This window comes from Venustampulla echinocandica, assembly GCF_003357145.1.
Source record: "Venustampulla echinocandica strain BP 5553 chromosome Unknown scaffold_10, whole genome shotgun sequence".
In the NCBI taxonomy this organism is placed as follows: Eukaryota; Fungi; Ascomycota; class Leotiomycetes; order Helotiales; family Pleuroascaceae; genus Venustampulla; species Venustampulla echinocandica.
Window position 1 is genome coordinate 560,670 of NW_022474215.1, and position 12,476 is coordinate 573,145.

The 12,476-nt window shown below is 50.0% G+C and overlaps 2 protein-coding genes across 2 annotated transcripts; one reads left to right on the forward strand and one right to left on the reverse strand.

Moving 5' to 3' along the window:
• Window positions 1-318: 318 nt before the first annotated feature.
• Window positions 319-8,151, reverse strand: BP5553_09345 (ARM repeat-containing protein; the record flags this gene model as incomplete). The annotated part of the gene is made up of 3 exons (XM_032017968.1): window positions 319-7,077; window positions 7,146-7,376; window positions 7,429-8,151. 3 exons carry the CDS (start codon window positions 8,149-8,151, stop codon window positions 319-321), a joined length of 7,713 nt encoding a protein of 2,570 aa, XP_031865875.1.
• A 1,757-nt stretch (window positions 8,152-9,908) lies between these two features.
• Window positions 9,909-12,173, forward strand: BP5553_09346 (uncharacterized protein; the record flags this gene model as incomplete). The annotated part of the gene is made up of 3 exons (XM_032017969.1): window positions 9,909-11,687; window positions 11,752-12,030; window positions 12,156-12,173. 3 exons carry the CDS (start codon window positions 9,909-9,911, stop codon window positions 12,171-12,173), a joined length of 2,076 nt encoding a protein of 691 aa, XP_031865876.1.
• Between the last annotated feature and the right edge of the window lie 303 nt (window positions 12,174-12,476).

The window sequence follows — 12,476 nt, forward strand, 5'->3', positions numbered from 1 at the left end:
ACATCAATGTCTCACAAAATCTTAAACAATACACAACCGAGGCACGCTACTTGACTTTCCAACTACTATATTGGTATTCCAAACCCTTATATCAAACCCACATACACACATTCTCTATATAAACCCACCCATCCAATCCTAAAATCTCTCAGAACGCCCAATATGGCACCTATTCATTAATCCTTCTAGATTCTCACTATATCTACCCTTCCTTTTTTCTCTCCTCCCAAGAAATAAACATCTCGCTGTAATATTCAGCGCTTATAATAACAATAATAACAATAATAATAACAAGAATTTCCTACGTATTCCCTATATTTATTCACCGGGACTGGTAGATTTCGAACCACCACTCTGCTGCAAATATGCAGTCGGCACCTTTGGTACCCGTGGACTATGCGGGCCACGACTAAGAGCCCTCCTATCTGCCCGGAGGCTCTCGCGCAGGCGTTCGCTATCTTTTGTTCGCCCGCCTGTCAATCGCCGCATTCCGGATCGAGTGCCATGCGCGATGGGTTTGATCATGTTTTCGAGGAAGAATGAGCCGTCTCCCGTGGCGACGGCGCGTTCGTCGTCGCCGTCGGAGAAGACTTCCTCGGTGTTGTCGTCGTCTGAGAGGTAGCTCGTGACGTTACTCTGGAAGGCGGATGGTGCTGACGGGGATGTTACGGAGCGGGAGTGCAGGCTAGGACGGGACGAGGAGGAGGGTGGGAGCTTGAATGCGCCTGGGTTCATGGCGTTGGAGGACGCATCACGACTACCAGGCGAGACTCTATCTGTGAAGCCGTTTTGGAACGACGCAGCGCTGGATGTGGAGGCGAGCGATTGGTGGAGGATAGGAAGAGTCTGCTCGTCGTAGAGCTGGGCGCCGGACTCGAATGCTTCCCCTGAGAATCCAGCTTCCGTGATAGTTCTTGATGACCGCCCGTCACTTGTTGGGCTTGCTAGACTGTCCTCGAAAAACTCATCGAGACTATCGAGCTTCAATACTAGATCGCCAATGTTTCCGTCTCCGCGTCCCTCGTCAGACATCATGGTTTCGGTCCGTTCCGTGGCTGGGAAATACCCATATTGGAAGTCATCATCGACGTGGAATTCGACGCCTGGAGTTGAAACAGGCGCCTCGTTCATATTTTCTTCGCTCTGGCACATGTAAAATGCAGCATGCACATTTGACCTCGTGGTTTCCGCGTACTTGGCTGGTATCGGTATCGACCATCCTGACTCCTCTGGGATACCAAATAGACTCTGCGTGCGTTCGTATTCCTTCCGAATCGCCTTCGACGAAGACCGTGTCATGCTCATGCGTAAATGATGCTTGTCCATCGAGGTGCCCGCCATAGTCATTATCTGATCTAGGACCTCAAGGGCTTGCATACAGAACTCTGTCTGCAACAGTCTCAAGAGAGGTGATATCAAGTCAGGCCCATGCGATGCGATTTCTGGTTTGCGCATATCGATATCGGGGATCACAGCACAGAGTATGCGCATCGTCTTGAGCTTGAACCACGGGATGCTGTTTGTTAAGAGACCCATGAGGAACGTCAAACTCCCAAATTCCCATTGAGGAAAGAAAGCGTCACGCAGAGCAGACACGAGTTGTGCCAAGAAGTCCTTACTCGACCGATACCGGGATGCTGCAAACCCGCTCAAAGCTCGAGCAATAGTTCCGCAGCCCGATGCTTCAGCTACTTCAGCTAGGATCCCGGCATTCTTAATGCTCGTAGCATCAATGCTATCTTGATCCATGGCGTGGAGGAATATCGGGAAATTTGCAAGAACAGCGAATAGCAAACGGCTGTTATCCCCAATGAGGTCGTCGCTGGGAAGCCGTACTAGCTCATTAACCGTCTTCATTGCCAAGTCAAGGCAAACCGATGAACGAAGTCCCTTGTAAATCAGTGGCTGAAGCCCCTCAAAATGGCCTTCCCATCTGGGAGGCTGTCCTTCCATAAGACGTAGTCGCACCGCAGGGTCTCCCAGATTAAGCTTCGTCAACAATTCCTCTAGCATCCCAAGCGCTTCCAAAAACTCCCGCTCATTGACGCTATCCAAACAGGCGCAAGTAGTCCAAAAGAGTTGCGGGAAGTTCAGTAGATCTGCGGGTTCCAATTTGCACATAATGGTTTTTAATGTGGTTAATATTTCCATGGAAAATGTTTGAACATCGGAATCATCGTCGGCGATTGTATTTGATAGTCTAGCCAACATGTCTGCCAACATGGGTTGATCGAGAGACGTCAGAATGCAGCGGAAGATCTGGAATGAGCGGCACGCAAGATGCCTCACGGGGCACGACGTTGCCCAGGTCAGCGACAATTTACCCCATTGTTCCTGAATACCAGGATAGGTGACCTCGAAATTCTTCACCACTTCAGTCGTAAGGACCTCCATTCCTCCTGGGACTTTATTATCTTGGTCATCGACCTTACCATTATTATCTTCATATGACCAGATGACATTTGCATCATGCCGGCGGATAGACTCGATGAAGTCTTCGATTGACTTCTTCGAGGGTACAGTGCTCTCGTCATCGATCCTGGAGATGACCAGCTCATGCATAAGATGGATGAGCATCTCCCGAGCTTGCTCTTGGACCAGGGGGATATAATGATCCCACAACACCGTAACAACTTGAAGGAGCAGAGGGACATTCTCAGCCACAAGCTGAACAGGTGATACCATCAAGTCAACCAGTAGAATTAGCGACAATTGGCCGAGCGAAAATCCAGCCTGCTTCGCCCCAACCGGCAACGCCTCGGAGAGTTCTGCAACATAAGGTAATTTGATTGAATCGGGAGGTGGTGGGACAAGCTCGCGTTTCTCGTTCGGGATCATTGCCTTAGGGGTAATTTGCATCAACAAGAATTCAACGACCTTGACGCCCGCTGGAGTGCTCGACAAGAAGACTACGATCTGCTTCGCATACTCAACGAAGTTCTGCTCACGTCTATCAAGGCAAAGGGACATGATGAAATCCAGCACGAGTTGCACATTTCCAGCATGGGGTCCGGTTGCTAGTGCCTGCCACAGAGCTTGAACCTCATTGTGTAGAGCGCTGCTAGACTTGATGGTAATCTCGAAAAGATTGGCAAGGAGGACATATGATTGTGCCGTCGGTCCACCATTAGGGTCAAGCTGTAGCTCGATAAGTTGAATCCACGGAAGAATAACCGCAACCATGTTACGTTGGGCAACAGGCTGAAGGTCCTTGAAGTACGCCGTGAATTCCGAAAATATGAGAAAAGCTAGTTCTGAATGCTGCTTTGAGAGACGCTTCGATATCTCGAACTGCGCAAGCTTGTAGACTGCTTTCGTCTTGTCGGATATGCTTATATCATAGTCCTGGATCTTCGAGCTTTTCTGCTGTCTCTCCTCTAATGCTCGTAGCACATGCGCTGCCTTGGATCGAATCTCGCTCAACTCACTGCCAAGGGTGTATAGACCGATTCCTAACAACCTCCAAAACGGCATTGGATAATCTGGGTGTTCGAGAAGCACCTGAGTTACGACTTCAAAATAACTTTCTAGAACCTTGGGCACTTCCGCGAGGTAGCACTTCGTGATAGAATGCTCGAGCAGATAAGTGAAGTCCTGGTTGTGCACAATCAAGTTGTTCAGCGCCCTTCTGCCGATGGCGTGGATTCGGTCGCTTCCGACACTGAATATAGTATCGATCCAGGCGAGCATTCGTCGGATATCGAATTGTAGATTTGCTTTGCTTTCTGTGGTAATGCTCAACGGCCCACCACATAATGCTGCCATGGCACTAAGTGCTGCAGTTCGCAAGTTCCGCTTCTCAATTTCCATCGCGGCAGTCACTGTGCCCCGTTCCCCCAGGCTCTGTTGATCTATCATAGATTGCCTCATGCTATCTTCCCTTTGGCGGATCTGTGGCTGGTTCGGAGAATACCCACACCAGTCTTCCATCAGCGAAAACGATGACTTTCTGGATTCAAATGTCATCCATCGTGAAGGATCCTTCGTGCGATTAATTCCTTCGAATAGCTCTTCCATTAACCCACAATAATGTCTGCGAAGCTTTTGAAACTCCCAATCCATCTGGACTTCGCCATCCATGAGAAATAGCTTGAGATCTTTCGTGTAGACTACTAAGTTGTTCAATATCCAATCATCCTGATATACATCCGGATCCTTCAAAAAAGGCGACGTCAGACGATAGACATGAGTAATCTCGGTCCTAAGCAGGTCGGTTTTTCGGTTCCTTCTGGGACTGCTCACTGTCCTCTGGTGAATTCGAGCCCTGGCATCATCGTTACATCGAGCTACCGCAGCTTGCAGCTCTTCCAGCAAGGTTTTATATATGTTAACATTGATGGAACCTAGAGCGACTACAACAGCATCTCGTATTGAAGCAGGGCCAACAGAGAGAAGGGGAATGATATATTTGAATAAAGTTCGTGCGGACGTGATTTTCCCTTGGACAATTGCTGGCTTTGAAGTCTTCCGAAGATGCTGTGGTTGCGGTAAAGGCTGCTGTTGGCCTCCCTTATCAGACAGCGTCGTGCAAGCAACTATCAAATATAATTTCCATTGCTCGATCAACACCTCTGGTGGCGTGGTGGATGTCCTTGTAAGCAAGCGGCCACTACCTGGTTGCATTCGATCGAAAGATCCGTATTGTGGACCCCGTGTCGCCTCTGACAAGGTAGCAATGCCTTGGTACATCTGAAGGATGCGGTTGCAAATTAGCTCCCTAGCGAGCGTGACAGCAAATGGGCAGCGGTCATAGCTAATCCGAATTAGATTCGGGAATATCTTGAACCACAGCGTTGTATCATATGATATTTCACTACTGCAGAGCTCAATCAAAGCACTCTGGGAATTGCTCTTGCGCATTCCCCGTTGCAACCTACTCCGCTCAGCTACAGAGAGGTGCTCATCGTTGAAGTCCATAACACGCATAGAATCACCCTCTAATATGTGGATCAGCCGACTATTGTCCTTGCCTAGCGCGGTGTCGAATTCGGTGATATGGCGCAAAACTGTGACGGCAAAAGCCCGGACTCTTCTAGATTGTGAGCAGAGGAAGAACAATCCATGAGACTCGAGCTCGTCAACCTGAGCCCAGATCCCAGAGAGATCCAACTTCATGCCACGCTTCTCGGGATTGCTATCTTCTGAAGCGTCCGCAGCAGCCTCTTTGGTCTTGTGCTTAATTTCCTCGATCCAAATTTGCAATAGCTCGATATAAAGCTTTAGTGTGCTCTCAATATGGCCAGGACCAAGCATACCACCTTCGGACATAGTAGAATATCTATCATCAAAGTTGAAAATAAACCTGGCAAATCCGATGGTGACTTGTTGTGCTTGTGATTGCCGAGCGATCGACTTTAGTGATTGGGACGACGATTCCGCGATATTGTACTGTACATGAGCCGTTCCAGTACACAACAGATTGACTAACGATTTGATAGGGATGTCGGTGGAAAGACAGCGAGGCAATGCTTGCACAGCAACATGGAGAAGCTCATAGAAGCCTTGCTTCTGTTCGGATGGACTTGGATGATCATCGCGACGCCCAAAATTGAAGGTCTCTGCAATTGGCGTCTTGAGCGTAGGACTATTAAACTTTTCATCGAGGACAGCTTGCCCACCGAAAGTATTGTCACAAATTATGGTAATCTTTCCAAGAATCTCGCAGAATCTTGCATAATATTCTCCAGCAACATCGCCGATAGCACTCGTCAGAACCGGGCGGGATAGGCGGTCCTCTTCTTTCGGCGTTGGTGATACATGGCGAGCTGGACTCCACGGTGCTGTCATTATGGGAGATGTAGGCATCCTGTCATAGGTCGGCAACGGCTGGTAATTCTGTGGAAATGGCGGGCGGCCTTGATCCCCTCTTTCGAGATCGGCCATTATCGCAAGGAAAGCTCGGATCCCAATAACCATCTTCTCCGGTTCTAGCTGCTCTACCTTAAAATCCTTTAATTCTCTGCTCGACGCAAAGAGGTCCGCGTTGATTAGAGGGAAGACTATTGTCCGAAAACAGAAGTCTGGGTGCTTGAAGCCAATGATTCGTATGATCTGGATAAGTGGTTCGGCAATAGATGGATCGGTAGAGATATAGGTCCTTCTTCCAGAAGGCAAAACCAGCCTCATAACCTCCTCGAGCTTCTTGATCGTAGCATTGAGCGTGTCTGAAGTACGATAGAGATACGTCCAGAGCAACCGGGAAATGACCTGCAAGCATATGGGGCGGACAAACCGATCCTTGAGCTTAGACTGCAGCGGTAATACAAGCTGGAGCCACTGGGTGGAAAAGGCCTCCGCTGGAGACACGCAGAGCATAGTAGCTGTCAACGGAAAAGCAACAGCCCAGTGGCGAGGTTTCATAAACATTGGAGCGAGGCGCTGGCCAATTGTTGCGAGGACTTCTGACCACTTTGGCATATTTAATTCCGTGTTGGCTGTTGCAGCAACGGGGAGCAGAAGAATCTCGAGAGCCTGGCAATAAGCATACTTGAGACGATGACCTGAAGAACGTCCAAAAAGACGGCCAAGAGATATCATAAAATCACACGATTGGTCCCATGCGTCTTCTGGATATGTCTTGATGCGCAGGTGCTTCATTCCTCCTAGCACCAGCTCCATCCTTCCCTCCGCTTCCCTATTCGCCGGATTCTTCCCGATCAAATCCTTTTGGGATTTCTCGAGATCCGCAATGAAGCGGTCCGAAACACTCTCAAAATTAATCTCGCTCATGACCCCGAGGAGATGGCTGAAGAGGAACCAATTGGACATTTTCAGGGAAGAATTGTTAAGCTGTTCTACATCGGCAATTTTCAATTGGCCGAAAATTATGCCCTCCAGCTTCTCTTCCATCTCGGGGGTGATGCATGTCAACGTGCTTTGGCCGACCACCTCTATCAACACGCGACACAGTATATAAATCGAGGCAGTCGAACGGCGCTCAGCTTGGGCAACAAATTCTTGGCGCGCGGCAATCGAAGGCAAACTACCAGCAGCGACCGCATCTGAAGGATCCGGCATCATATGTACAGGTTCGGTATTCCTTCGAGAAATTTGGCCGGGGGTTACAGTATTTCGAGACTGATCCAAAATATGAGCATGGGTAGTACTAATTTACATTTTTCTTTTTAAATAAAGAGAAGACATACCTGTTGAAGCTGGGTACGTGCTTCATTGGCCGCATCACTCTTATTCTTGCGCCACAGCATCATTGAATCAATCAGCGGCTTGGGTTTTTGGCTTGCAATATGGCCGAGGGCGGAAATCAGTTGATCGAAGGTTGGATCTACGCCAGCGCCGCATATTTGTTCTATTTGAGGCTCGGGGTCAAGAGGCACAGTGATGCATTGGTTTATCTTCTCTTCGGCCTGGGCAATGAACTGAACGGGGGTTATTAAGAAGCTTATAATGGGTACAAATTAAAGAACTGACGGATGTGAACAACACATGTAAAGCATATTCTCCCACCGTCTTCACCTCCTCCTTGTGATGGTGTCTGGAATGGGAGGGGTGGTGGCTATGTTCCCTGCGATTTCTTCCACTGTGCATCGGTTCTACCCTCTTCTGTGTCAAGGTATAGTTGCTGTCCGACGTTGCAACTGACGCTCGATCCGGGGTGAATGTGGTGGCCGAACTGAAGGAGGTGCCGGAGGATATGGTGGACAGCGCACTCGACATGGAATTTCCGAAGGTTGGGTCGCCCATCTTGGATGCATTGGGTCGGTCTGCGCCTGCTGCTGCAATCATCTGAGGACTGAGCGGACTAGACGAAGAACTTGCAAAGCTCCCGTTCCGCGAGTGCTGGATGCCATGGACGATGCTGGTCTGCCGGTTGTGCGTCTTGGAGTCGGTCAATCTGTTGCCCGAATGCAGGCGCGGCGAGAGATTCAACGGCTGCGACTGAAGGTCTGGAGGTGCGATTATGGGCACCGGCGACAGCCCCGGATTGTTGGAGGGGGAGGGCAGAATTGTTGGTGGATGTTCCCGGGCGTCTGCTGGTGGTCTGGCAGAGGAGGTGGCAGTCGCTGGCTTTAAAGTCGCATTCACATCGGCGTTCCAAACATCGACGTCGATCGACGGAGCCGGATTGGCAAAGGGAAATCTCTCGCTCGGATTGTCTGGTGATTGAGCTTTCGAGACAGTATCAGCCAGCATACATACACATCTGCGACAGCTAAGGAGACAGCTCAGGAGCCGCAAGAGGGTCCCAACCCAACAGCAACTTACTCATCATCCCCACACGTGATCGATTCTCTATCGATATCCAGCCAGATTGGGGCTTCCAGCGCGGTGGGCAATAATCAAGGGGCTTCGTCCATCACTCCCGAAGGGATACATTGGAGATGGAGCTGGACGCTGGCCGGGGCGCATGGCTGATGTTGGGGGGAGGGGAAGTTGTTGACGGGAGGAAATCTCATCAACAGCAGCAGCGGTCGTCACAATCGAAATACTACGGAGGATTAAACGATTAAACTCTCGTCTCGTGGTATCCGCAGGGGCCAATGGAGAGGCCCCGGCGGGCGGATCCCAGCCGTGGTTTTTTTATGGCTGTGGTTGGTGGAGTTGGGGAATATTATGTTGGTTGGCATATTATTATGGTCTCGTACGCTGATGGCATGTAGGGGGAAACCACATCACCAGATGAGGTTGTGTAATAGCACTATCCTCAGCACCGCGGAGGGATAGTCAATACGAAGTATAGCACGGAGCAGATACAGATACAGCACGGCAGATGTGGTGGTGGTGGTGCCATGGTGGTGACCGTCTGGCCTGGAATTGGTGCAAGACCGCACCAAGAGCCCCACACGGAGGTTGTCGACGCAGAACTCCCGAGTGGTGTGTATAGTACAAAGCAGACGGCAATAGTAATTGCCATGTGGAGAGCGAGTGAGAGTGGCAATTGAGGGTGACAATGAGAGTGACATTAATGAGCGTGAGAATGAGGCGAGGAGCAAAGAAACGAGAAGCTGAAACTGGAAATAGAAACTGGTAGCAAGCTATAGGAGCCAAGGGGTGGGAGGTGGTATATTAATTTATATATATTATTTATATTATACCGCGTCTCGGGGATAGGTGTAGCTGGGAACCAGGTAACCTTTAAGTAGCGCTTAGGGCCCCGATTGGAAACAAAAGACTGAAGTATGTACCGCTGTAGTATGTTCCTACCGAGGGAGGCATTTCAAGGCATCTCCAGTTCTCCAGCGGCCCAACTTGTTGGAAGTTACACTATTTTGCCTCCAAGGCCGAAGTGGTCCGGATTCGCATCCCGAACTGACTTCGGGGAGTTGACACGGTAGATAAAGATGGGGGAGGGCGCGAGTGGGGAGATGGGGGATTGGGGAACATCCCGAAGAACGGGGGGAAAGACAATAATATTATTATAATAATTATAATAATTATAATTGATGCTAACTGGAACTACATGTACCTTTAAGGAGACGTGTTATCTTTCTTCCTTTTCTTCTTCTTCTTCTTCCTTCTTCTTCTTAATTCCCTGGAGTTGCTGTTTGCAGTTTGGTCAGCCCATTCTCAGCTGCTCCCCTGCCCCTGCTGATAAACCCCTATCTGATCGTTGATCGTGCTTCTTGGGCCTTGTTCTGTGCTACTCTCCTTCTAAGATCCTCTACTAAAAAAAAACGCCCCGTCGAACGATCTCCGGCCGTCTCTCCCGCGGCGCAGTTCCAGCAGCCTTCTTCGTAAATTTCTCGGCCACTGTGTCCAACTTGTCCATCTGCAACACACTACAGCCACTCCGGTTGCCTCGGGTCCCGACGGTTGTCTTTAGTTCCTTTTCCAGATCCCTCATTATTATTATTCCCCTTCTCTTCGGAACTCCCCCCCTCCCAGCGCACGCTTCGCATCTTCCTCCAATTCTAAAATAATATTCGGGTTATCTCCTTCTCGCCCTCGCCATGGCGCAACTTGACACGCTGGACATGATTGTCCTGGCCGCCATTCTGGTCGGCACACTTGCCTACTTTACCAAAGGCACCTACTGGGGCGTCACAAAGGACCCGTATGCCTCCTCATATGCCGCCGCAAACGGCAGCAAGGCCGGCAAGACGAGGAACATCGTGGAGAAGATGGAGGAGTCCAACAAGAATTGTGTGGTTTTCTACGGGTCCCAGACTGGAACCGCGGAGGACTATGCATCCCGTTTGGCAAAGGAGGGCAAGAGCCGATTCGGCCTGGAGACCATGGTGGCAGACTTGGAGGACTACGATTACGAGAACCTCGACACCTTCCCCGAAGGCCACGTCGCCATGTTCGTCCTGGCAACCTATGGCGAGGGCGAGCCCACCGATAACGCCGTCGACTTCAACGAATTCATAACCGGCGAGGGCCCCTCCTTCACCAACGACGCCGATCCCCCACTCGGGAATTTGAAGTTCGTCGCCTTCGGCCTAGGAAACAATACCTATGAGCACTACAACTCCATGGTCCGGAATGTCACCGCGGCACTGGAGAAGCTGGGCGCTCAGAGAATCGGCGCCGCCGGAGAGGGAGATGATGGCGCGGGCACCATGGAGGAAGATTTCCTGGCCTGGAAGGACCCAATGTGGACTGAGTTGCAAGAGAAGATGGGTCTCGAGGAGCGCGAGGCGGTTTATGAGCCGGTATTCGCTATCACCGAGAGAGAAAACTTGACCAAGGACTCCCCAGAGGTCTATCTCGGAGAGCCCAACAAGATGCACCTCGAAGGCACCGCAAGGGGTCCTTTTAATGCCCACAACCCATACATTGCCCCTATCGCCGAATCTCGCGAACTCTTCACAGACAAGGCCCGAAATTGCCTGCACATGGAAATCGATATCAGCGGGTCGAATCTCAGTTATCAGACTGGAGACCACATTGCGATCTGGCCGACAAACTCAGGAAAGGAGACTGATAGGTTCCTCAACGTTACTGGCCTTCTCTCCAAGAGAGATGAGGTTATCAGTGTCAAGGCTCTAGACGCAACCGCAAAGGTCCCATTCCCAACCCCCACCACATATGATGCTGTTGTCAGATATCACATGGAGATTTGCGCCCCCGTCTCTCGTCAATTCATCGCCACCTTGGCTCCATTCGCTCCAACCGAAGCAGCAAAAGCCGAGATGGCTAAGCTGGGAAGTGATAAGGATTATTTCCATGAGAAGATCAGCAATAATTATCTCAACATCGCCCAGGCGCTTCAGGAGGTTGGAGGTGATGAGAAGTGGACAGCCATTCCATTTTCTGCTTTTATCGAGGGCGTCAACAAAGTCCAACCGCGATACTACTCGATTTCGTCTTCATCGCTTGTGCAGAAGGACAAGATCTCAGTTACCGCCATTGTGGAATCGATAGATCTTAAAGACCGGGAGTCTCTTAAGGGTGTAACAACAAATTACTTACTAGCTCTGAAGCAATGCCAACATGGTGACTCCAGCCCAGATCCTCATGGCCTAACGTACAATATCACTGGGCCTCGGAATAAGTACGATGGCGTCCACGTGCCGGTCCACGTCCGTCATTCAAATTTCAAGCTTCCTTCAGATCCATCCAAACCAGTCATTATGGTTGGGCCTGGTACAGGAGTTGCACCTTTCCGAGCGTTCGTCCAAGAGAGAGCCCAGCAGATGAAATCAGGACAGCCCGTAGGACGAACATTACTATTCTTCGGCTGCCGGAAACAGACAGAAGATTTCTTATATTCCAACGAATGGAAGGTTAGTCCCCCTTATATCCACCTCAAATTATCCGGTCCCGCAAACCTAACTAGTATATCTATAGGGATACAAAGAAATCCTCGGTGACAAATTCGATCTCATCACGGCATTTTCCCGCGAAGGTGAAACGAAAGTATACGTCCAACACCGGTTACAAGAGCGCGCCAAAGAAGTCAACCAGCTGTTGGAGCAGAAGGCTTACTTCTACGTTTGCGGCGATGCTGCGAACATGGCGCGGGAGGTTAACACCATCCTGGGCAAGATTATTTCTGAACAGCGTAGTATCCCTGAGGCGAAGGCTGAGGAGATCGTTAAGGGGATGCGTTCCGCAAACCAATACCAAGTAAGTTTTGACACTTCCCTCTCTACTACAAAAACTGCCATCCGCACATGTGCATCCCCCCAATATTCAGAACCTTGAAAAAAAATCCGCAGAGAAAACAAAACATAACTGACAATTTTCTCTAGGAGGATGTATGGTCATGAAACCGCCAACCGAGCACAGCGGAGGGGGCATTAAAAACGCCTCTACATCATACCATTGGAGGATTTAATAGAAGGGCAAACCAACCAGCCAACCAAACCATCCAGCGCGCGTTTTCTTCTCCGTTTCCTGCATTTCCAGTGGCGTTTGTTGGCGTATTTCTCCATCATCTCCCATCATTGCATCACCACCAACCAACCAACCAGTCGCTCGTCTTTCTTGCGCGGCCGCTATGTTCATATCCTTCCTCCCACGCTGGCATATAATTTTTGCGCAACTGGGGAGGAGGCAGGAGGCTTTATTTA